At 39.3% G+C, this 27,665-nt stretch overlaps 1 protein-coding gene across 1 annotated transcript in view; it reads left to right on the top strand.

Annotated features, from left to right (window-relative positions):
• Window positions 1-27,203, top strand: part of LOC108149630 — a 300,988-nt gene extending 273,785 nt beyond the window's left edge. Inside the window, 3 exon segments of the mRNA XM_041709988.1 lie at window positions 25,849-26,468; window positions 26,534-26,648; window positions 26,709-27,203. Coding sequence (XP_041565922.1) covers window positions 25,849-26,468; window positions 26,534-26,648; window positions 26,709-27,124 — 1,151 coding nt within the window. The 3' untranslated portion in view covers window positions 27,125-27,203.
• The last annotated feature ends 462 nt before the right edge of the window (window positions 27,204-27,665 follow it).

Here is a 27,665-nt window from a genome sequence, read left to right as displayed (position 1 = left end):
ATTACTAACCGGGCACTGTAGACTGAAAAGTCACCTAGGTAAGATGGGAATAACCAGCAGTAGAACTTGCAGATTCTGCGACATAGAGGACGTAACCTCAAGACACATCATTGCAGACTGTCCGGCGTTAGCAAGTATAAGATGTAAAATCTTAGGAACCAGAACTCTTACACCTGAGCTCCTAGGAAGAATCAACCCACTAAAACTCCTCGACTTTATTCGAGGAAGTGGGTTGATATCTGAGCTGTAGGCTCTGAATGGGGGTACAATAGATCTTACAGGTCGCGGTACACTGAACACCCCGATATTAATAATAATAATATATATAACCACAAATTAATAACTCTATATATAGATTAATTAATTTAGTATTTTAAACATATCTAAAATTTATACTATATATGCTAATTTTAAGAAACAACACAATCAACAAATATAATTTCTAAATTATAATTATAATTTTAGTTTGGAAATAACTTGATTTTTATTACTAACTATATATATGTATATACCTTAATTCTTTAGCATATGAGGTCAAGTAAAAAGTAATCCATTATTTGAACAATAGATGACTTTAGTGATCTGTATCTTGTAATTTTAGTAGGTGGCGTTGGAAAGTTGAGCTTTCGTACTATAAAAGCTTCTGAGAAAAGTTTTGTGATCGATAACACAAACGGTTTGTGAGCTCGATAAATATGGAGACCGGTAACGAAAAAAATCGCTATATTTTACAATTTTTCTTTGACAAAGGCGAAAACCCAAGCCAAGCGAAAACCCAAGCCAGGCATCTGAATATATAAATGGAGTATATGGCCCTAATACTGTAACTGCCAACCATGCATTTTGATGTTAAAGATGAGGCACGCTGCGGAAGGCCAACCATCAAAAATGCCGACAAAATAATAGAAATCGTGGAGTCGGTCTGTACTTTAAGCAGTAAATCAATTGCCCAAGAGCTAAGCTTTGCTCAAAAAACAGCTTAAAAACTATTTAAAGGCTGGATACACAAAAAAGCTCGATGTATGGGTGCCACATGAGCTATCAAAAATAACCTTTTGGGCCGAATTTCGATATGCGATTCGCTGCTTAATCGCAAGAAAACCAACCCTGTGTGAGCTGCTCCCCTATGGCCAAACACTTAATTCGATTTTGTACTGTCAACAACTGGACCGTCTAAAGGAAGAAATTGCCCAGAAGCGCTTCGCCTTGGCCAATAGAAAAAGAATTGTTTTCCATCAGGACAACGCTTGAACACACACGTTAATAGCGACTCTCCAGAAGCTCCGAGAGCTTGGATGGGAGGTTCTTTTGCATCTACTTATAGCCCGGACTTCGCACCAAGTTACTACCACCTTTTCCTAGCAATGTGGAACGATTAGGATAGTATAAAATTAGCTACAAAAGAGGATTGTGAAAACCAACTGCCTCAGTATTTTGCAAAAAAGGACGAAGGATTTTATTTTTTCGGGTCTCCGACAGGTACTTTTATACGAACAACAACCATCTCCACGACTTCTAAAGAGTTTAGAAAAGTTAAACATTGTTAATTGTTTGCTTTTCTGCTGCGCAAAGACGATTCCTATTGCGCACACGAACTGCCTTTAAGTTGAATGTTTTTGGGTTGTTTCACAGGTTATTTGACCTTCTGGCGCTTGGAAGGGCCCGCTGAAGACCAACCAGGTTATACTATGTTCAGAAATGCTCATACGGACTCCAGGCCGTTTCCGTGTTAGTCGTGAGTCGTCTGCTTATGGGGCTTTTATGCCAGGTACACACATGAAAACTGTAGTGTAAAATAATTCGCGGGAGTTTTTACTAAACAGCTTCCCGTTCGAAGCCAGCACGTGCTCGAGGCACAAAGGGTTTTGACAACTCCAAACGGAATGCACTTGGCAACCCAAAAATTGGGTTTCGTTTTCTCTTTATTTAATGCCAGTACTGATCTTATGTTTTTATTTTTCAAGTGCAGAGCGTCTTGCGTTCTCCAAAAGTACTTCTGACGGGAATTCTATTGAAGTTTGGTTTGCTGAAAAAAATATCGATTGCGTTTATATACAAAGAATTTCTAGGCGATAAGCGTTTTCGCTGGGGAGGCAATAATTTCACAGATTAAGTCGGCTGCGTTTAAAAAAGCAGCTGATAGCTCCTTAAAGTATACACTGATAAGGGACTAGATAAGCCTGTTAACTTGGGTCTGGGATTAACTTAGCAGTTATCTGGCTAAAATTTGAATATAATAATCTAATTTTTATAATAATGACGACCATTACACTTTAAAATACCTCACGTGCGCAGCATTCTCAGTGGCGTCACACACACAATGAAGACTTCCATACTTCATCTCACCATCATCTCATCATCTCAAATGCTTTTACGAGCCCTTAGCTTACGAGCCCTTAGCTTACAAGCGCGAACGCTCCGTCTAATAAACATTCGAAGGTTTGCTTAAAAATTAACGAAATATTCGTGTGTTTTCTATACAGAATTGAACTGTAAGAAATTCTGGCGGCGACTGAGTCAGTGAGTTCGTGGCCTCTTTTTAAATCGCGTTTCAAGTGGGTATAGAGTTCAATATAAACTACCAAGTAAACAAGTAAAAAAAGGAAAGATATAAAAACGTAGAAAATTTTCTATTTTTAAGAAAAATTCGCACTAAATTGAATTCCTAAAACTACGGGTCATTTTATTCGTTTGCGTCTGTCCTAAATGATAGAGCCAACCGCCGTGGATTTGTTCATACAATTTTTCTAAATCCACGGAGTTTGCCGTAAAACTTGATAAATAACAAGAGGAATAAAATAAAATTTCTCCCAAAATTAAATAAACCTTAAAAATATAAATGTTTTCTAAAATATAAAATCCGTTTTCTGTAGAGGTCAAATTTTTGGATACCCTTATGATACCTTAATATCATATAAATAACCTTCCAAAATTTCTCTTATCGCGTCTCCAAATGACCTAATTCCAATATATCGCGGCTTATTCTACTGCTCTATTCAAACGCGCTACTAATAACGATCTTCGGAGCAGCTGCTCAGCAGTTGGTAATATTATTATGTGTTTCCTTGAAGCTTGTGATATTAGAAAGTAATCTAGTTGACTACAGATGTCGTACATATACAGGCTATTATTCGTGCCTCGTGCCAGTTGAACGTTTGAAACGCTATCACACGTACTCTCAGCATTAGTATTATATTTTATTATAAGTTATAGTTTCTTATCGTTTTGATAGTCTTTTTTTCTACAATAAGTGAAGAAAAGGTGGTTTATAATGAGAAGAAAGAATTAAAGCATACTATTGGACACAGGCCAAAGACTAGTCGTCGCCGACCGTTGAATCGTCACGAGATGGAGGCTCCGGATGAAAATAATGATAGCTTTTCTGCAAAAATCCTGAAATCGTCAGAAAATCTGTTTGATGCGGAAGTTTATCCAGTTTTCGTCTACCGATTAATTGATATTATGGGAGTTTTTACTACTCTTTCGATCTTATTAGTGTGCAAAGTATGTAAATCGGACGTAAATTTCACTAAAAATAGCAAACGAGGTTTAGTGTTTAAATTAGTAATGACCTGTAAAAATATGATATAAAAAAAATACCGAGTTGCCCGCTTGTGGGTAATCGTTGTTGCTATGCGATTACTTGGAGTTGGATTACAAGGATTTAAAAAGTTTTGCGCAGTAATGGAGCTACCTTAACCTATTTTTCAATAGTTTTATGATATGGTTGTTAAAAATATCCATGAATCAATCGATTGTAAAAAAAGTGTGTCTAGAGCTGGAAGTGAAGATTGGTTCTTTAAGTGTCAAGTGGTGCACTAGTACTTGATGTGGCAATGAATAAAGCTGTCTGTATTTTTTACGATGGCTTTACATTAATTATGCAAATAGTCGACACCATGGGAATGAAAGTCGGCCAGATTAGGCTATCGCTCCGGCAGAGAAATGCATATCTGAGGCTGTTAAAAATGCGAGAACGAACCTAAAATCAACCAGGAAGGAACAGCAAGAGAAGGATGTTGATCTAGAAGGCCAATTGTATGAAGCAGGCATCGCAGATTAAAGGTATATTAATTTTATCCAGCCGTTCTTTTCTCCGTATTTATGGATATGCTGTATACTCCGCAAACCTCCCTGATGGTAGGTATCGTGGTTTTGCTACCGATATCGTTAAGTCCTCCCTCACGTATCACCTGAGCGAAACAATATCACTGGGCTTGGTAGAATTTCGTTCGGTGTTATCTACTGTCCTCCTGGTCACCATCATTCTTGGCCAGCTCATGAATATCTGCGCCTCTTAGGCTTTTATTGTATGGGATTAGAATGCCCATCACAGTTTCTGAGGATGCAGGCGTTCGTGCACTCGGTTGTTTCTAACTCAAGTATGCAGATTCTGGCCACTGGCGGACTTACGAATTTTTCGTAGAATAATAATGCTCTTCCGTCGGCTATTGATTTTGCGGTGTACAGAGGCATCCCTTTGCTATTTTGGAGTGTCCGGGACTTTCTTCTGACCATATTCCGCTTTTGATATATCTGCTATTTGCTGCCTGCCAAAACCAGGCTTCTACCTCGTGGTTCGGTGCCTGACTTTCTGCCCTGACTCAGGAACATCCTCCTCTTGCTACCGTGGACGAAGTTGATTCCTTTGCTGAGTTCTTAGTTGACCAGATCCATCAAGCTGCCCCTCCTGCTAGAATATTCCTATCCCGCCACCATCTTGGTGTGCTTGGAAGCCAGAAATTGCTGCCATGGCCAGAAAAGGTCATGCACTCCGCCGCCGATGAGGACGAGTCATACCATCGACATGGTAAGGTGGAAGGCTGCTGAACTTAAAAAAGACCTCCGTTTGGCCAAGTCTGAATTCTTTATGGACAAGCTCAGTGCAATTGACCCTAACCCCAATCACGGGCTTGCGCTGTGGAAGTGCAAAAAGGCAGCCGCCACAGAGATTCTCACTTAAACGTAGCTATGGCAATTGGACCCACAGTGATTCCAAGATTGCTGAAGTACTGGCAGATAGTTTGGAAAATCGCTTAACTCCATTTGACTTTGCAACAAGACCCGTGCTCCCCAGGTTCCTATCGGCCGTTTAGTTTCCTACTCACTCTTTCCAAGATTTTAGCTATAGCTGCGTTTGACGAAGCACTTCCAGACCACCAGTTTGGCTTTCGTAGTCGCCATTGTCCTGTTGAGCAAGTGCACAGAGTAGTTAATCATGTACTGGGTGCTCTGGAAGATCGCAAATACGGCTCAGTTGTCTTTCTTGATGTTCGACAGGCTTTTGACAGGGTTTGGCACGAAGGTCTCTTTTACAAACTAATGATAGATTATGGAAGCTAATATTGTAATTCTTGGACAAAAGGGAGTTTGCTGTCGACATCCGTGGACATCGTTCTGGACTACGCCCAGGGGTCCCGCAAGGAATCGTATACAGTTTATACGTCGGATCTTCCCAACCCAGTTGCACGAGGTACACTTCTGGCCACCTATGCAGGCGACACTGCATTTCTTGCAGTTTGTGGTACCCCATCGTCTGCCTCCCGGCGTGTCCAGAAATTCTTAGATGAATTCGAGTGCTGGCCTTTTCGGTGGAACATTGCACTGAACGTCGACAAAACGCAGCACGCCACATTTGCTCTCCGTCCTGGCCGTTCGCATAGCCTCTACAGGACAATCATTATGTGGCGGGTAAAATAAATAGTTGACAAAAAAAACTAAAACTTTGACAACGTGTTCTCGAAACAACATTTTTCAAGTTGGCCGCTAAGATTTTTCAAAGAGTTTTTATCCGATCGGTCTCTCGGTTTCTCTATGGAAGTACATGGGGTTTTTTGTTTTTTTTAAGTGCAAAATATAATTGTTATAAACAATTTTTGAATGTTTTTTTTCGCTTTTTTAATTTTTCAAAATGTTGCCATTTTTACAAAATTGACCAACAAAAAAAACCTACGTACTTCGTACTGATATATATTGAAATTGCAGGAGAAACCTTACCGGCCATGGAGGGCTATCAGAAAAAGACGCCTATCAACAGCCAAGCCGCAAATTTGATTTTAAAAGCTCTAACATTATATAAGAGTTGTATAATAAAGATCCTTTTACCAGTCTTCAATAACTTTTATAGTTTTTTGTAAAAAAATTCCCAAAATGTATTTTTTTAGCTCTATCGTGGTGTAACCCCTTAAATTTTGTACCCTGACCCTAAAATGAAACTATCCCTAAGAATGTAAATATTACTCGCTCGACAAGCTCATAGCCTAGTGGTTAGAGCGTCTAGTCAGTAATTTAAGCCATGCAAGATCAAAACCTGCCGCCAGTAATTTTTTTTATTTTTTTACATTGTTATATTTTTTTAGGCCCGGTTTAATTCCTACCGAGCTACGGCTAAATACAAATTTTAGTTTTTTTCAGATAGATACAGATACCTATCAGAATTTAAATATAAAACTGATATTATATCATTGCTTTTTTATCGCATGTTTTTATTTTCCAAGGTCTTCCAGTTGAAATTCGAATTTTCATATCCAAGAACAATACATACATTATTACAAATGCAAATGCTTTATCACATAGGCAATATATATAACAAATATCTCTCAACATGATGAAATTACAAATTCATCATGAACAAACATGTTTCATTTTTATAACTTTTTCTTATTTTTAGAAAAGTTTTCCTTGTTTCAAAGCTATTTCGCCTAGATTTTAGAAAGATACGTTATTAATTTTAGAAAAATGTACCCTATAATTTATGGTGAGTTGCCATTTATGACAAAAATAAGAAATCCTCTTGTTCATGTGATTTTCCCATCCTGCAGCTTGATTATCATGAAGTTTTTGAAGAGATCGATGACTTTAACATCACCAAAGCACTCACTAGAAGCTGCAGCTAAGCCATTTTCCATCCTAATGGAAATGTGCCGAGGTCATTCTTATACCTAAGCCTGGAAAACCAGAGAGCTATCTATCTTCATAGTCTTTTGTCAATCTTGTCGAAATTACAGGAAAGACTATTTCTACGAAGACTACTAGTTTTATTCCATCTCATCAGTTCGGTTTTCGTAAGAATCACGAACCGTCAGAACAGTGTCATAGACTAGAAGATAAAATCCTTACCTCTTGCTCAACTGTACTTCTCGACGTCAAACAGGCCTTCGACAGATTATGGCAAATTAAAATTGTCAAATTAAAATGGTCAATTCCCACTTAATTCTACTTATTCCTCAAGGACTGGCTAACCGATGGAATGTTTTATGTGCGTTGCGGAGAGTCACATTCACACTCTACTCCACTCAGCCGGTGTCCCACAAGGAAGTGTGCTCGGACCAGTATTGTATACTCTTTTAACGGCAGACTTACCAGTCATTGATGAAGAACCACTTCTGGTAGCTACTTACGCGGACGACACAACATTCATTTCTACCTCAGACAACCGAACAGCTGCAACAATCTTATTACAGAGGCAACTTGATGCTTATAGTTCATTGCTCGTCAGGTGAAATATTATCAATGAGAAGAGGCGATTGCACACGAGTGTTTTTAAATGGAAATTAAATTCCGAGTTCAGACACTATCAAATACCTAGGACTAATTTTTGACAGAAGGCTCACATGAAAAGCGCAAATACAAGCCAAACGAGTGCCTAGGCAGGCACTGCTTATTTTTAGGGCTAGGAACCCTAAAACCAGGAACAATTTTTGTAAATTAAAATAAACATTTTTCTAAAATTGAGGGCAAGTTGGTAATGAGTCCTTTTTTATTACGATTTTCCAAGTAAACAGACGAAAAGTTTGATTTTTAGGGCGATTTTGGGTAAACATTTTTATGAGTGTAAAAAGAAGCCTGACTTGATTGATTTTGTTGTTACAAATTGAGTGCTGTATAGTTAAATTCGCGCGTAACACTTATTACATCAATCTTCGAATCACTTGCCCATCTTACATCACTTCTCTCTAAACTTTGATACAATCTAACTTTTAGTAAAACAACTTCAATACAGAAAACATTTAAAAACCCATATGAACATATACCGTAAAGAAAACAGCTCAGTAGAAGCGTTAGAGTCTGTTATGACACCGGCTTCACAACACTCCACTCTGTTTTATAACAGCTTATAAACCCTCCAACAGCATTCGTGCTTCTACGTATATTGCTTCGGCGAGAGTGTCAAGCTCATAGATCACCGACAAATCGGAAACAATATCCACTGTGAATAGCTAAATTAGTCACAGCTAAATCCACCAATCAAGAGTGAATCTTCATTACATACGCAAAGATTTGGCTCGCAGCAACGAAGAGAGGACAATTACATATGGTTTCCACGTAGAAAAGGCCTGCAAACAATTTCATCTCCCCTAAATAAAGTCGGAAAGGACAAGTTTTAACCATAATGCCATCACAATGCACAAATGCGGTTTATGCGAAAACAGGGAACCTTTGAACAAATAAATCGGTAAGCCTCCGAAATGCGAAATGAATTTAAACTACGCAAGTTGTTCTGCTGCTTTCTGGTTGTCGAATTAACATACCTTGGAACATGGGTTAGTAACTTGGAAATAATCCATAGAGCACCATGATACATACGGAATACAAATGTCCATAAAGATTCAATTATAAGATTAGGAGCGTAAACCGTCAACGAAATCAGACGTATTTCATATTGCTCCGCCGTGTGATTATACATATAGTGAAATTAACCGAAATTTAATTTGAGAAAAGGGGAGGCATGGTACGTATGCCCATGATAATTATTAAATAGTGTTCTCAAGTGAAATGTGAAAGCGCGTACCCTTAAAACATTTAATACAAGAAAAAATGCAAACTTCTGCAAGCCAACGTTTATGTACCCTTGCAGCTATGGCAAAATTTAAATATTCTTGAAAACATTAAAATTATCATTTACTTGCGTATATGTATATAAAAACATTGAACATGTGATGATTTGCAACTTAATTATTCGATAGTTCCTATGGCATCTATATGATATTGTTTTCCGATTTTAATAATAATTAAAAGCGTAATTCTAAACTGTCAAATTATAAATAAGTCAAAAAGAATTAAAAAAAATTACAAAATAGAACAGTTACATAAAAAAAACAAATATTTTATATACTTTTATTGTTTCCATGGGAGCTATATGATATACAAAATTTTAATACAATTTAAACCGTAATTCAGAATTATTTAACCATTAACTAAAAAAATATTAAAAAACAGCAAAGTTATAATTTTTTATATTTATTTTTCCTATTGTTCCTATGGGAGCTATATGCTATAGTCGTCCGATCCGGCTGGTTCCGACTACCTGCAATAAAAACAACAACAAAACAACTTTTGGGAAACTTTCATGCAGATAGCTTAAAACTGAGAGACTAGTTTGCGTAGAAGCGGACGGACAAACTGACAGACGGACAGATGGACAGACGGACATGGCTAGATCGACTTTCCTAGTGATACTGATCAAGAATATATATACTTTATAGGGTCGGAAATGTCTCCTTCACTGCGTTGCAAGCTTCTGACTGAAATTATAATACCCTCTGCAAGGGTATAAAAATAAACAAAATTCGGCTATAAGAACAAAACGAACGACGGCTATCGTCAATCAGAAATAACGCTTACTTCTCTATATAACGCTTACTTCTCTATACAACCGGAAGAGCTACCAATACCAACAAAAACTGCAACACTAAAAACCGATACGAAGGGAGCACGCTCTCTTTAGCTCTTTCCCCAGCATTACTATGCTCAAGCGGACAAGAAAATAAGTCCAATGCCCGTCCCCCGACCCATACAACCTTATCAACGATCTGCTGATAACAACAACGAACAGCACAATGCCCTTGTTTTAAACTGTGACTTCGACCCTAACAACGACAACAAAAACTACAGCTACCACATCAACTGCACCTACTCAGCGCCCGACATCGTCAGTTCTTTTTGGTAATCTCATATTACCTCTACCAATCAATTCGAAAAATGCTAACGGAGCGTTACTACAAAACTGGAATTAATCGCTAATACAAGAGGAAATCAAACGCAACAAAAGTAAACAAAACTGAAATCACTGTGCCAAACGATCCGCTGACTAAAAGCAGATTCTCGATTCTAATTCCAAGTCACTAAGGCCGCAACCCATTTATGTTCGTCAGGCAAAATGTGCTGAACTGGTAAAAAAAAATTACAGACCAAATTGGGGTAAATAAATTCCATGTCACTTCTATAAATAGGGTAACATAAATTTGACAAAAATACAAGTACACGAACAAGTTTATCGACCACTGGCCAAGTATCTCGACACCGGAAAAATAAATTACTACATTTACCAACTTAAAAGTAGCAAAGGTCTACAAGTCTACAAGACAACAGTCTTTATCGACGAGATAATTGCTGGACTTAATGAAAAATGCTTTAATGTTAATGGGATTATGACACTACATTGTTGACCTCATTCATTGCTCATATTTTGTTTTAACTATACGATTTTACGTAAATGCGAGCAAGACAACTTATGAGGATTCCATTGAGCAATGAATAAAGAAAATTGTCAAACCGATACCCGGTAGTAAAAAATATGAACAGGATTTTGGTATAAAAATACCGTTCAATGAACTACCACTGGAGCCGATACAACATTTGTATCTAAATGTACAATTTGGCTCATTGATTGGAGGTGACGACAAAACGGAGTCAAAAAACGAGGTTTAAATGTATACGAAATAATTTTTATAATTTAAAGGTAACAACTGAAACCCTTTAAACGTTTAAATTAGCTGGATGTTGGGGCGGGTCCTTGCCGTGCTGAGTCCTTCCAAGTGTTTAATACAAATTCGGTATCGGGGTTGAATTCACTTGCTGCTTCGTGCACTTTATTTCTCTTAATGCTCTACAAAAAATATGGCGTAAGGTCTAAGCCTATTCCTATATGGAGAGAGGTTTTACCCGGTTGGGCAACAGTGATGCCGAGCTAGCGATGTTGCACCAAGCTTGGTTCGACATGAACATTGAGCAAGGCAGTTGGCGCAACACCGATTAATAAGGACAGCGCGGAGTCGCTTAAGGGCCGGAGGACGGAGAAACCGTTGGCATTTTCTCAAGGCGTGAACTCCTCTGCAAACGCGGCACCTGTAAGCGTGTTGGTTGCTGGTTGGCGCCATCGTAAACACTCTGTGTGTGGGAATAGATAAAAACAGAGGTAATGTGTTATGGATGATGCAGATGACTGTGACATGCATAAGGACAGACACCAGAGGACGACATGAACTTAGGACTAGTAAGAACGTCTGACAGTGGATAAATCTGGGAGGCGTGAACAAAAGGAAGAGTCACTTGGAATCAGTGGCCTCCATCGGGAGACGGATCATCTTCGCGATTGGTCGTCGGATGACGCCCCGTGTGGTGTTGACATCTGCCACTCGGGTCAAGCCATCTGCGCCTGGATGCACACATTGGATCCGCCCAAGACGCCACTCGTTTGGTGGTAGGTTTTCTTCCTTGATCACCACCATATCCAACGTCTGAACGTCTCGCATTGGGGATTGCCATTTAGATCTTTTGTGGAGCTCCTTCAAATACTCTTCCTTCCATCGAAAGCAAAACTGCTGATGTAAGGCCTTTAGCCGCTGTCACCGGTTAATAATAGAAATGGGGGTTTCTTTAATCTCGGACTCGGTCACGGGAGAGGAGCGGCCCACCCACTAAGAAGTGCCCGGGGCTGAGAGCTACAAAATCAGTGGGGTCTTCGGACATTGGAGAAACAGGCCTCAATTTTTGCTAGGAGGGTAGTTAGTTCCTAGAATGTGTATTTCCCGACAGCCGTCTGCTTGTAGAAGTGTGTCTTGAAGCTTTTGACACCTGCCTCCCATAGCCCCCCATATGAGGTGCGCCGGGCGGGTTGAAGTGCCAGGTCACATTTTGGAGACTATACTTGGTGTAGTATGCTCACATATAGGGTACACACTGTACCGCTTATATCACTGTAACATTGTAGCATTTGTTTATGTGCGAATATTCCCAGCACTTCAAGTGCAAAGCAATTCGACCCACACAACAATGTTATGCACATCCTAAATGCTGAGTCGGCATGTCTGCATGCGCGACCGACCATTCGGTTACCATGTGAGCATAACACCCTCTGTCTCATGCGCGGCCGCTGCTTGCGCCGCCTAAATACATTTACGTATACATTAACATATATATTCAGATACATAAGCGTTGGCGGCGGCGCTGCTCGTGCAGCTATATGAATTGTAAGCCAAGCCAACATTATTCTTAAGTGAGCATTCTAAAAATGAGTCACGATCTAAACGGACGAAATAATAAAGCCCAATATATATAATAACATTACAGTGCACTCTTTTCTTGTGTTTATAAAATAAAGTCTAATATACATACAACCAACTTTACATGGCGACCGTGACATGTGCGCGAGTAGAAAGTGAGACGGTTTAATTGTTGTCTCTGCGCGCTGTGTAATTTTCGTTATTTTGGCCCCATAATGCGTAAATCGGCGAGTTTGGCTAATTAGGGCCAGTGCTTAACAAGTGTGGCCGTCCAATGTGGACGATGCAAGCCGATCCCTAATCCTCGGCTGTCCGAAATTAGGTTCTCCAGAGCCGCCCTCGAAAATCGTCAATCGAAATCTCCAGCCAGAAAAAAAAAAAATCAACAGTAATTAGTCTGTGCGATGACCAGCACCGGCGCCGCCTGAGCCCAAAAAAAGGCCCGGACTACAGAAACAATAAAAAAAAAATCAACACAAAAAAAGGGAAGGAAGAAAAAATAAAGAAAATTGACCAGAACATGTGTGGAAGGAATGGCAAATCCTTCTGCACCAACGATGGAAACTGAAGTGTGGTAGGCAGACCGCCGGCTACACCAACGAAGGAAGCATATGAGTGCGGAAGGCTGTCCGCCCTCTGCACCGTCGTGGGAGGCACCTGCTCCTGTTGAGCAAAGGGACGCACCAACCTTACAAGAGGCCATAGAATTGTGTCCCAACGATGGACCTCGCCCCCTCACAATAGCTTAGTACAGGACACGACAGGAGTCCAGCAAACCCATCCACAAAAGAAAATGAAGTGGAAAAAGGGTAAAACTCCTGCAACAGAGACGATTACTGAAGGACTACAGGGATATAGCAACGATCCCGCTGGACAAAATACTTTGTAAACGAGCAAAGTAACGCAACAAGGGCTGCATTTATGCCAATGCCTAAGTTGTCTTTAATTAAAACTTCTAAACCCGAGCCGATGCGCGAAAGCGCTGCTCGACACATATAACTGATATTGGTTTATATAGAGCAAAATATTGTAAATCAGTTATATGAATATTAACACAAAACTTTTTTTTTCTTACAATTTTCAATTTTAATAAAATGAAATTTATGCGATTATGCCAGAAGACAATAATTTAATCAATCAGTTTTGAATAACTAAATTCCTACATTTTTGTTTGATGACGTTATTTTGCTGAGTGCTCCTCAAACTTTAAAAGCTGAACAGGAATATTTACGTATATCCATATAAAATCTCTTCATATGAATGAATAGCAATAGAATAGATAAATTCTCTGCCGAATATCATAGTAATTATAATAATACCTATATATTAGAAGTATATCTACCCAAAATGGGAATCGTAGACGTTAAGTCAGTGGACTCCACTGCTAACGTTATTAATAAAGTAGAACCAAACAATATTGACCTATATTGGGTACATATACTCTTAATAATAATCATTGTCATATTGAGTGCAAATTTTGTTACCAAAATATACAAATTGCACAATAAATGTTTAAAGAAGAAGTATTTAAGTAGAGCACACGATCTAGATAAGATATAAAAAAAAAAAAAAATTTCAAAAGATTAGAGTGTTCAATTTAATACCCCCCTATTAAAAAAAAAATTTTTAATTATTTTTTGTTTAAATTATGGCATTTAACACGATAGAATTGGATAGCTGTCTTGAGGAAATAATTACTAAAGATCCAGAATTTAGAATGCGTGCATTAAACATTCTCCATTGCCATAAAAACTTCATTACAATCACTGAATTCGAATATAACTATATGGAAAAGTACAATTTGGAATTTAGCCTTTTGTTTGCTTACAATAAAAAAATAAAGGGTTTAATCCTAAATACTTTGCCATACGTCTCAGTAAAAGAGATCGTGGATTACCATTCTATACTCGGTGAAACCACGATCCTTATGGTAAAATTACATAGATAATATTGCCATGGAATGGAACGATTTGTATGCGAAATTGAACAAAATAAAAACAGAGTTCAATAAATCCTACAAATCCCTTAATCAGAACAGACCAATTCAAGGGAGCACAATAAAAAACACGCAGAAATACTAGTAAATTGTTTTAACGAGGCGCGCATATTAATACATGGGCAACGAGGAAAATTAAATGACGACCATTGGTCAAGGGTATCAAAATTTTTGCAAAAGCTCAGAGAAAACCTAATATTGATCAAAGAAAAATTCAATTTAGATATCTCTGTACCTACCATTCTTAATACCGCAATAACAGTTGAAACCGATGAAGAATCAACATTGGAGAAGTCAACTGGTGTAGATCAAACGGAACAAGGAAATTTTAACGCGGAAATTAAGGAAGAAGATTTAAATAATCTTTCTATCCCAGCCGTTTTATTATCAAACGCAGATAATAAAACAGATTCAAACTCAGACTCAAGCGCAAACATAACTAAAAACAATAACTTCGAAATGGCGCAAACAAATATCGACTTCATTAACACTGCATCAAAGCTTATACAAGTTTTCGATGGTAAAGCAGAAAACTTAACTTAAAGTATCAATGCCCTCGTGGCTTCAATGAAATCCAACGAACGTTTTGCCATTGCCAGAGTGTATGTAGTGTGGACAGCCACGTCGGGCGGAGAAGCGCGAGAAGGCTGCCAGAAACTTCTCAGTGGTTAAGTCTGACGTAGCGTCTAGATGGATAGCTCGGGTACTAAGGCATACAAAAACGCAAACATACCCCCTTGTTACCTTGCAACCTCGACCGACATAGCTTTTAATGTCAAATGGTCCCGCGAAATCAATGCCCGTGTGAGTGAAAGGCCTGGAAAATGTGGATCTCGCAGAGGGCAAATCTCATCATCTGAGTCTGCAGCTTCCTTTTATGGATGGTGCACACTCGACAAGAGTGAATGGTTTCCTTTAGAATCCAATACTTGGAACGAATCAGTCGGATCACCAAATGATTACCCCATGTAAGGATATGCGATGGGTACAAAGGACAAGAAGTTTTGCAAAAATACACCTTGCTGGAATGATGATTGGATGTTTTTCATCATAACTTAGCATCTTAGACGCTCGTAAACGTCCGCTTGCTCTTAAGACACCGTGACTGTCGAGAAAGGGGTTTAAATTGGAGATGCTGCTTGAGACTGGAAATCGTAGCTTGTTGCTCAAGGACTTGCTTTCTGTTGCAAATTCATTTTGCTGAGTGAGCACAATTGGCCGCTCTTGGACGTCAGACAACTCTGTTGCAGAGAGTTCTGCCTTCACGTCGACTTGTTGCTTGCGACACCTTCTTGCAAAACCGGATCACGTAAGCGAGAACACGTAGCGCCCTTTCAAACGCTGAAAATCTCTCTAAAATGTCAGTTGCCGGAGGCGCTATAGCGATGTTAACCATTGGCCATTGCTCCTGGTTGTGAACCAACCACTCAGGGTTATGAAGCAGCCGTCAGCCGTTTCGACACGGACGAAAATGGCAGCACCATAGGCGCTCTGCGATGCATCGCAAAACCCGTGGTACTGCAATTTCGCTGCTGTATGAAGTCGCACCCATCTTGGAATGCGAATCTCTTTCAGGGCTGGATACCCTTTAAGAAAATCACCTTGTGACGAGATCAGTCGGGGCTGGTCCCAACTTAATTCCCTCAGCCAAATTTCTTGCATGAAAATCTTGGCCCGGATGATGAAAGGCGATAACCATCCTGCTAGATCAAATAGTTTAGCTATCTGGGATAAAACCTCTCGTTTGGTACAGTCTGTTTGAAGAGAAATTTCCCTCGGTAGGAAAAAGAAACTATCACACGTCGCTTGCCGACGGATTCCAAGGGTTTTTGCCATACTGGCCTCTTCCAACTCAAGGAAGTCAGAACTGATCAAGTGGTCTTTTGGGATACCTTTTCCACTTTCGCAGTGGAAACCCTGCACTCTCGAGGGCCAACCGGAGTTCTTTGATGGCTAGAACAGCGGACTGCTGCGTGTGGTTGCCAGCTAGAACGTCGTCGACATACATGAATCTGGAAATTATGTCACTTGCTACAGGATATTGGTCAAGTACATCCTGAGCTAGCTGTTGACGCACGCGAATGGCCAGAAAGGGCGCACAATAAACGCCAAAGGTCACCGTGTTAAGCTCATAGTCGGAGAGCTTCCCTTCTTTATCGCGGAACAGGATTCTTTGGAAGCGCGTATGATCGGGATGAACAAGAATTTGCCAAGATGTACTCTTGGTGATATCTGCGTTGAAGACGTACTTAAGAAAGCGCCATTTGAGGATCTGGGTGGTCAAATCAGATTGCAGTACCAGACCTGTATGAAGGATATCATTAAGACTCTACCCGTTTGACGATGGATTGGAGGCGTTAAATACGACGCGAACCTTTGTCGTGTGCTGTCTGGTTTGAAAACCGCGTGGTGTGGCAAATAAAAGTTGTTGGAGCCGTCGTTTGGAGAGGCCAGATGCATATGACCTAAATCTAAATACTCCTGGATGACTGAGTCGCACTGCTCTTTTAAGGTGGCGTTTTTGTTTAGCCGTCCCTCGTTTCTAAGGAATTGCGCCAATGCGATTGGCCTTGAATGTCCCAGGTTTATATTTTTAGGCTTCTTAAAGGGCAAGGAAACCACATACCTTCCTTTCTCATCCCTATTAGTGGTCTGCTGGAAGTTGTTCTCACACACCGAGCTGGATTCCTCAACCAGCTTCACTGGAACATCCTCCACCTCCCAAAATTTTGGTGAGGATGCTGTCTAGTTTAGCCTCAGTGACAGACAATTGTGTCGAGAAGGAAGCTATTCTGTTAGTGGGATTCTTCGCGATTGGGCCGCAAAGAATGCACCCGAATATGGTCTCTTGGCCAAGGAGTGTTCCGCAAACATCTGACTGGAACCCGCCTAGAATAATCGATGGAAGTAGATCAGCGCCTATGAGCACGTCAATCTGCGAACTCTGGTAGAAATTTGGATCTGCTAGTTAGAGGTTGGGCAGGTCCCTTAAAGAACCTTCGGGTATCGTATAGGATGGTAGATTCCAAGTTAAATTTGGTAACACATATGCGGAGGCTTCGAGTTGTATATGTGGCCTATGTTGGGAGCCTATGTTGAACTGACAACGTTTGCGAGGCTGAGCAGCAACAGTTTAGTTTACTCCTGCAACTTGAGCTTGGATGGATTAGGTTGAATAACCGTTCCGATATAAATGTTGCTTCTGATCCTGAGTCAACTAAAGCGCGTGCAGAGTACCTTATGCCCGAGTGGCAGATCTCTATGAGCGCCGTGCTCAGGAGAAACCCTTGCGTGTTCACGGCGAGATACGTTTGGACGTTCGATTGAGTGAACTGTATACTTTGCTGGTGGTCAGGTATAGATGCTGACTGTAATGGTAGTTGGAGGTCAGGTACGGGTGCTGACTGGAGTTGTTGGGGGCCGCCACGATGCAGGAGAGTGTTATGGCGACCTTTGCAAGTGTAGCAGTTGTGAGTACTTGTGCAGTCTCTCAACATGTGGGTTCTTGCAAAACAGTTCAAAAAGAGTTTTTGCTGTTTTATATACTGTTCCCGATCCGCGACGGGCATATTTTGGAACTGGGGACACATACGGATAGGATGGTTTTCCCTTGAACAAAGTCTACACGATTGTGGATTTACTGTGACCCTATTTTCAAAGTTGTGGATAATCCGCGGCACGCTTTCAGCTCGTGGGCCTCTGGATTGAGCCGCCACCGTAGGTTTGAATTCTTCAATTGCCTCAAGGGTTCGATGATGACCTTGTAAAAAAAAACCTTGAAATCATTCCACCCTGGAATCTCGGATGGTTGAAGGAGAGACTGCTCCCACAAAGAAAGCGTCAATTTCGGCAGCCTCGAGGAGCACAGAAAGACGAGCAGATGATCCCATTTGGTGGTGTCTACCTTGGCGATTTCCAAGGCTGTGCTCTCCTGGTGCTTTAAGGATTTCCCACATTCTTGGGAAACAGAGGGAAGATTGAACAGAATCTTAAGTTGGCTGTTGACGAGCAGTCGCTTGTTTTCAAAACGATTCTGCACGTTCCTCCATGCTGATTCAAACCCTTCGTTGGTTAAGGGAGATAGCGCAACGATGGACTTTGCTTCACCACTCGTTTTCGAGTTGAGATGGAACAGCTTTTCGACGCCCGAAAGCCCAGGATTCTGGACATACATGGCGAAAAAAAGGTCTCGGAAAGTCGGCCAATGAACACAGTCGCCACTAAAAATTTCGCAGCCTATTGGGGGAGTGCGGCACCCACTAGGACGAGGCGTCGGTGTGGAAGCCTGACTAAGCTGTTGAACGCTAGCGCTTTCAATCGTTTCGCTTAATGTTGCAGCGCATCGTTCGAAGACTGAGTAACAGTAATCATACATAGATTGCATGACTGTAATCGTGTCTTTACACTTTAATACAGAGAGGACCGCAGAGCACGTCTCGAACTCTCTCTCCACCTTCTCCCAGAGAGCCCGTATCTGCTGAAGTCGGACCTTATTTGTGTGAACGGACGGAAGTTGGTCAGCTGGGGTGTTGACTCTAGCTTCGAATTGACTTACTCTGTCGGTTAAAGTCACGAATTTTGTAAAGCTATGTCAGCGTCAGCCTGAGCCATTTTTGCAGTTGATCTCGTTTTTGGCAGAGTTACGGATTTTAGAAAAGATACGGACTTCTCGCTTGTTGTCCTGGATGAACGGCTGATCTTAATAGAGGGACTTAAAGTTTTACTGGATTCTGCCTTGTGGGTGGGCAGTGACGACTCGCTGTGGGCTCTGACTCGGTGTGAGGTGCCAGCTGTTGGGACGATCAACTGAACCTTTGATTCCTCACCTTCACCTGTTGGCATAATAACCTCGCGTTGGAGAAAAAAAGTACACGGATCGGACGTGCCGATGGTCGTATATGCTGGCGCTGGATAATGCATGCCGAAGACTAAGTGGAAATAAGGCATCAGCTAGGAAGTTGTGCTGCCGATGTATAAAGGATATGTGCTTGGATAATATATTTGGAACAAAATATGTGTATAGTTGGGTAAGTTGAATCATATAATACCAGAAGACCTGGATGCGGAACACGTGGAGCCTGAACGCGGTTTGGTGTTTTAATTAGTTTTTGGATGAACCGATTTAAATACCTAAATTTGTTGCTATGTTTAACAAATTCAAAAAACTATACAGCAAAAATGGGAACGCGTGAAATCGCACCGGTGTTTGATGGTTCAATTTATTTTTGGGTGGAACACTTCGAAATACTTAAATCTGTTGTAATTTTTAATAACACCAAACAACAAACAGCAGAAATGGATGCGGAGCGCGTGAACGCTGTTTTTTTATGGGTGGCACACCTTGAATAATTAAATTCGTCGTTATTTTTAAGGTGGAAAAGGTTTATCGAATTTCAGGTTGTTTGCAAACGCGGTTTACCTTAATTGGCTGACTTATTCGAAGAGGCGATATGCAACCTTGCGTAATTTCACTCACACTAATACAATATCTACGTATGTAGAAATGAATGTTGTTATGAATGATATAGTACAAAGCTACTAAATAACAACAAATAACCCTTTATAATTATAGGGTTCTGTTTTTCGGGATGCCGCGATCGTTTGTTGGTGCCGCCTTCTAACTCGCCCGCCCGACAAGTGCGGTTTCCCCTTTTATAATTACCTGTTGGCACAGCGAGATGCTTAAGCCGGGTTGTTATTGTTTTGATGTCAAAATATTCGGATGTTATGTTATGTTTTGATGTTAAAATATTCGGATGTGTAAAATATTGTGATGTTAGAATGGAACAGCTTTTATATGTGTATGTGGATGTGATATTTTTGGTATGTGCATAAGCCCCCTGTTTCTTTCTGCACAACACAAATGTTCACATAAAAAATAATAATAAAACGTTGGATGATTTTTGTTAATTGTGAGCGCCGACGGGAAAATGTAAAGCTTGTATGTGTGTGAAGGTGCGAATGAAGATGATGTATATTTTACAAATTTATGCTCGAAAATTAGTATCGGCAAAAAAGACGACTAGGTATATATATTTTTTTTTTCACACAAAATGGAGTCCAATTGGAGTGCGGAGTGTGGGTGTGTGAAAAAAAATATGTTTTCAAGGATCTGTATTGGCTGCGCACGCTAAATATTCCGGCTCTAGCTCGTCGGCTTGGGGGGTGGAGGTCTTGCTCGTACAGATCTTGACACTGTCTACGTATTACTATTAATAAAATCAGAATTGAGCGTGCATGCGACAAAAATCAAAAGCTAGATACTTAACCGGAAGAAAAGATGCATAAATTAGAAAAGAAAAGTTTTGAGAAATTATTGAAGGGGGACAGTGTAAAAGAAAGAGAGAGAGAAATTTGTTGTTTGCGACGCCGTAGATGTAATTTGGCTCGCATATTGCCCACCCTACCTATGTCCACCTGCCGCTAGAGCATAACTCTGGTGATCCCTTGCGCACCCTACGACCGCAGAGACATCAGCGAGTTCAGTTATTCAGTTTTCTTTAAGCTTTCATTTTAATGATTATTTCAATTGATTTCAATAAGAACATTTTTAATCTTTCTTAGATACTTTACAAACGAGAAAACAATTTCGGCGAGAAAAGATAAAAATATAATACGCGTTAAACCTCATGGGTAAATACTGGGCTTCACAGGTGTATATAATTATTAATGTACAGTACATATGTGTAGTAAAAATAGTTAAAAATAAGTATAGAGTATATCAAACAAAATGATCTTTAAAAATAAATAAATAGTTATATGTTCAAAGGAAATTCAAAGATTTGTTCTTTCTTTATGATTACTAATATTCATTCTTAATTCAATGTTCATCAGTGGTTCGCTAGTTAATTACTTTTAATTTTATTCAAAATTAATTTTTTTTCAAAGAAAAAAAATTCTCAGTGTAAATTCATTTGTTTTGTAAAATTTTTTTCAAAGTTAATATTAGAAGTAATGGTTTCCTTAAATTTTTCGGCATTGATATATTTATATATTTTTTTTTTTTTGTTTACAAGAATTTAATTGGCACTAATATTTTAATTTTTTTATAATTTGAAATAATGGTAAAACAACTCACACAGCTAGTTCCTCGGCGGACGATCGATCTTCCGACGCAGGTAGGCTGGAAAAGAAATCAAGGCATTTCTGCTTTGACATGGTTATTATTTTATATAAAAAAAATAATATAATATAATATATATTATATTATATGTGCACTCAAAACCATTTTCTAATTAATTTTTTTTTTCGAATCAAAACGAATTTAAGAAAACTTTTGCCAGGAGATAGGAACCGTAAATTAACCGCGCACTAGATGAATCATAACTTAATTTAAATCTTATAATTATTTAATTAAATTAAATTTTTCATAACATAATTATAATCACTTCAATATTCAATCGCATTCTTTTAATACATTTTCTTGATTTACGTTAACACAAGTTTAGGAATTTTTCCCAGTGTAGCCTAGTTGGCTGATATGCACGTGTACATTTTCGCAAGCTGCATTTTTTTTTTAGGTTACAAATGAGGTTAAGATCGGGCCCAAGCGTAGTTTTTACATTTTTTTTTTCTTTTTCTAAATTTGAATTTGGGTTAGGGCCGATCTAATTGTACATTTTTTCTTTTTTTCCTTTTTTTTTTTTCTAGCCTACATTCTTATTTGGCCGAGGAAATTTCTCGTTAAATTATACGAGAGAGTGCTGCTTCAACTGCTGATCACTGAACAAAATTTGGGGGTGCTCCTTCAGGCACTGCGGCTTAGCTGGCCAAGGCGGGTGCTCCTCAGGGCGACTGCAGATCGCCGACAATGGGGTGCTCCTCCGGGAGGATCCGAATCGCGGGGCAGCGTGGGTGCTCCGCGGGACAGATCTAAATGCGGCCAAGGTGGGTGCTCCTCCGGGCTGATCCAAAACGCTGGGCAGCGTGGGTGCTCCACAGGGCAGATCTAATTGCCGGCCGAGGGGGTGCTCCCCGAAACGCAAAATTTCAGCCTTTTAAAAGGAATCGAAAAATTCAGCACTTGAAATTATATAGTGAGAAAACCCACACAACTCACTTTTTTGCTCGAATTATTGCGTTAAAAAAAATCACTTTGAGAACTCCGAAATACCGCGTGTATATATATTTTCTCACTTTGCCGATTGGGAACGGATAAAATTGTACACGTCTGACGGCCACGACGGTTTAATTAAGAAGGAAGTTCAAAAATCAGGCGGCGTCGGTTGCGGCCTTTTCTAGAAATTTCTGACAGCTGAAAAGTCCGCCATTTCGGCTTAGGACAAGCTTCTCAGTAACAGCTGATCGTGGAACTATCTGGCATCACCCGCAAAAATACTAGTTAGTATTTTTTTTTTTTGCTAAACACTAATTTCCGACACTAAATTTGGCTAGACATCTGGCTACTCTCCAAAAGTCGCTAAATAAAAAAAAAATATCGCCAGTTTTCAAGCCAAAACAAACAAACGTTCTTCAGGCGCCGCTACACTTGGGATTACTTAGCTGGTGGAAAACGATAAGCTGGTGGAATCCGGTTCTAAAAATCAAATTTTGGGGCGGGTCCTTGCCGTGCTGAGTCCTTCCAAGTGTTTAATAAAAGTTCGGTTTAGGGGTTGAATTCACTTGCTGCTTCGTGCACTTTAATGCTCTACAAAAAAATATGGCGTGAGGTCTAAGCCTATGCCTACATATATGGAGAGAGGTTTTGCCTGGTTGGGTAACAGTGATGCCAAGCTTGGTTTGATATGAACACGGGATAAACACAATATAATAAGGAAAACAATAAAGTTTGAATTTAACTTTAAAAAGGCAGGGTGACCGTGAACTTATCCAGTATCCATATAGTTTTCTCTTTCTCTGATCTTCAATGAATCTGTCAATGAATGAGACGAACAAAATAATGTCATACCCGTATAAAAAGGCTATGAACATAATAAATATAAATAAAGTTTCCAACCAATGTTCAAAGTAGAGTTTAAACATAAAAGTTCGCCTTCAAAAAAAAAATGAAGTTCACCTAATCTACAAGCTGCAATATTTACTTCACCGTACAATCACCGTTGGGGAATCCTACAAACTAAATGCACGAATTGCCAAGAATATAGACATACAAAAACATATTGCACTCTGCGCTACTCTCTCCAAATAGAACACGATATCCACTGTGGAATGCTCAATCAGGCATATCGAAAGTAAATTACCATTACACACACAAATGAGATTGGGCTCGCAGCAACGAAGAGAGGGCAAATACACTTGCCGTTCACCTAGAAAACGTCTTCAAACCACTTAAAGCAACAAATAGCTTTGAGCTTCCAATAATGACCAATCCTTAAGTTACTTCGCCAATCATATTTCAATCAGATGAAGTTATAATAGTCATAAAGTCTCAAAAGATCCAAAAATCACCGGTTCACAATTTCATATCCCCTAAAATGATCATAGAATTGCCGAGCTGTGCAGTATCTTTGCTCACGGATAAGCTGCTCCAGAATCGCATCAAGCAACACCTCCAGGCCCATAAGGCCATCCCAATGCACCAAATTGGATTTCGCGAAAAACCCGGAACCATAGAACAAGTAAACCGGATAACCTCTGATACACGAAATGCATTTAAACGACAAGAGTATTGGTCCGCTGCTTTTCTAGATATCGTCCAGTCTTTTGACCGCGTTTGGTTAGACAACCTAATTCATAAAATTAAAAATATACTTCCACAAAACACCCATAATACATTGGAAAGATGTTTTGCAGTACGATGCAAAGATTTTCTCTCTGAATAGCATATTAAAGCTTAAATTAATTTACTGAAATTTAAGGCTGAAAGTCTACACTGGCTAATAACGCCCTTCACAAATTAAACTGGAGTACAGAGTACTTTTGTGCAATGCAGTCCTCAAACCAATTTGAACCTATGGCTCCGAACAATGGGGAAACTCATGCGTTAGTAACTTGGAAATAATTCAAAGAGCTCAATAAAAGATATTGAAAACTATAACTGGTGCACCGTGGTACATACGGAATGATAATATTCGCAAAGATTTAAATGTAAATGTTCAGGCCCATCCTAACAACTTGCGCAGTTGATTAATTAGGAACACCAGCCAGACTCCGTCGAATAGACCTCCTCACAAACCAACAATATAAGGGCGTTTTTCTTATAATTAATTGTAATTAACTAAATAAAAATATATTAGATTCAGATGTACCTTCTTGTCGTTAGTCTCAATAAAAAACAACGTATCAAACAAAAAAAATATATATAAAATCTGTTAAAGACAAAATCAACAAGGTAATAGCTGAGTATAAGGTCAAGATTCATGCTCATCTTGATAGACTTACGGTGACTTTAATTTGGAATAACAGCCAGACACGACTCCGTCGAAGAGACCCTTCCACCAACCAACAATAGTTTGACCATTTTGTAATAATTGATTGTAATAAATTAAATGAAAATACTACATTATTACAAAAAAAAAGTCTTTATTCTCTAAGAGGGAGATTCGACAAATAAAATACGGATAAAAAAAAGTTAAATATATTATTTTTGTTTGTATGTTTTATTTGATCTGCAGAAAAAATTGCTGGATAAAATATTTTATTAAAAGTTTAGCCATTTGCGACTTAATTTTTGTGCATAGTAAACATAGTGTGTCATATAGTTTTTTTGGTCGGATTCATTTGCGACTTAATTTTTGTGCATAGTAAACATAGTGTGTCATATAGTTTTTTTGGTCGGATTCATTTGTGGACTAACAACTGGAATTGCACACAATGTCTTTGAAGACTTTCGAGCTTCTATAGTCTTACAGAGTCTTTATGCTTTAAGTTTCAGATGTGCTTTCTTGCAATCAAAGTATGTACCAGTTTTAGGCTACTGTTGTAAGTAAAAGTTATGAGGCTACATTCTTTTTCTATTTTTTTACGCCGGCCTCAAGCGTCTTCTCATATACCTTCAAATGACAAGCTTTTTGTGCTGTTGCTCGAGGTGGGCTTACTGATATCCATAAAATCGCGATGTTAGCCACTCGTTTGTGGGCATATCCGATGTGTATGGAACAAGTAAAGTTGGCTGCTGTGCTCCAGTTACAATAATATGGTCGTCATATGCTTTTCATCATATTGCAAAAACCTTTTATACTTAAGTAACCGATCAGGCAACATCGTTTTGATTGATTCCACAGTACATGGGACTAGGGAGTTGCGACCTAATTAGGGACGCTTGGTGCCAGCTCAGCCGTATTTGTTGTGGGATCTTTGGAAACAACTACCTCCCCTATATAACAAGAATAAAATAGGATTTTTTTTATTACATTCTTAAAATAAACTCCTTAATTTGGTTTCCTGTTTTATGAGCTTTCTCTAAAAATTTGCGTATTGGCTCATATCATAAAACCGGTAGATTTGAATTTAATGAAAAGATATTTCTGTGACCAATGTATACGTCTGTTCTTTTAGGTTAATGTCATTTAATAACTTTTTTTAATATTACTCAATATCTTTAAAGTTATATGTCTGTCTCTTAAGTCTGTCCAATGCATTAAATTATTTTTTCTGTAATATTTATAGCTGACGCGGACGATTGGGGCAATGTTTATCCAAATATATCTGGAGATGGAGCTCTTGGTATGGTTATCAATCAAAAGGCGGATATATGCATTGGAGCAATGTACTCTTGGTCTGAAGACTACACATATTTAGATCTCTCTATGTATCTTGTGCGTTCGGGAATAACTTGTCTTGTTCCAGCACCTCTGCGACAAGCTAGTTGGTACCTTCCTTTGGAGCCTTTTCAAGAAGCTCTATGGGCTGCAGTCCTGGTATGTCTATGTATGGAAACTGTAGGATTGGTTTTAGGCTTAAGAGGTGAGCAGGCACTATACCTAGCGGCAAGCGATAGAGACGGCTGGTGGATTTGTACAAAGTTCGGACTGTCTACGACATTTAAGCTTTTCGTATCTCAATCGGGAGGCAGCAAAGCTAGTTCTCTTACAGTTCGTGTGCTGCTTTTTGCCTGCTTTCTTAACGACTTAATCATTACAAGCATATATAGCGGCGGCCTTGCCAGTATATTGACAATTCCAAGTATGGATGAGGCGGCTGACTCAGTCCACCGTTTGCGATCGCACCGATTACAATGGGCAGCTAACTCTGAGGCTTGGGTCTCAGCTATCAGAGGGTCTGAAGAGGTAAGTGTTTTTATACATAGCGAATAGCAAAGCAAAAATTGTTGGAGTTGTTACTTTTTTACAAGCCAATGGATAAGGATTTGTTAAACAATTTTCACATCTATAGCGACGATCAGCTACTTAAACTAGCCCAGGAGCAGCGAGTGCGCATTGGATTTACAGTTGAGCGTTTGCCCTTTGGTAATAAATCAAAAACCATTTCACAGAGAAGACATCAACTTTTTTTTGTTGGTCCATTAGGTCATTTTGCCATCGGCAACTATTTGGTGCCTCAAGCGATTGATCAGTTAGTTATCATGCAGGATGACATATATTTCCAGTACACGGTCGCTTTTGTTCCCAGACTGTGGCCACTTCTTGAGCAATTCAATACACTAATCTACAACTGGCATTCGTCTGGCCTCGACAAATACTGGGAATACCGTGTAATAGCCGATAACCTAAATCTGAAGACACAACAACAAGTCGAGGAAACTATGTCCGGCAGAAAAGAAGACATTGGTCCAGTCATGCTTGGAATGTCTAACTTTGCTGGATTTTTAATTCTTTGGATATTAGGATCCGCTGTAGCCATATTTGTTTTTTTGATAGAGCTACTTTATACGAAGTATATACAAATACATTATAAAGATAAAAAGACAAACTCAATGCATTGAATCTAAATTTAATCAAAAATGTATATCTCACTAATCCAAGAAAACAAATTAATTTTTATTTATTTTTAACCTTGCAAATAAAGATTTTCTTCAGCCAACTACAATTGCATTTTTAATTTGGAACAGCTGCACAATTTTGGTTTTGAGAAGTTTGTATAACAGCACAATGTAAGCATGCATGGAGACCGTAAAAGTAACAACTTTGAGCAGGAGTGCACATTTGTTTTTGTAATTGCACACATTATAGGAGGATCTGAATGTCGTCACAAGTCGCTATACACTAACAATGCACTATGAGCCCAACGATTACATTTGATGGCTAAAATTAAACACTCGCGTAGTTTCAAAGATGTTGTTAGCGATTTCCAAATACTTAAGACAACCTGTTTCAAGATGCTTACTCTAGTCTTATCTATGGCCTACGCAGAGACCGCATCTGTTTGCATGAGCGAGAGAATTATCTTTTGTTCCCCGCACAGGGGTCCTTGGTGCAGTGTGTGAGGTACCTCTGCTCTTACAGATTACAAGTGCTAAGAACTGC

This window comes from Drosophila elegans, unplaced genomic scaffold (assembly GCF_018152505.1).
Source record: "Drosophila elegans isolate 14027-0461.03 unplaced genomic scaffold, ASM1815250v1 contig_536, whole genome shotgun sequence".
Classification (NCBI taxonomy): domain Eukaryota; kingdom Metazoa; phylum Arthropoda; class Insecta; order Diptera; family Drosophilidae; genus Drosophila; species Drosophila elegans.
The sequence above is the reverse complement of the archived record's forward strand: the minus strand, read 5'-3'. Positions and strand labels throughout refer to the sequence as shown.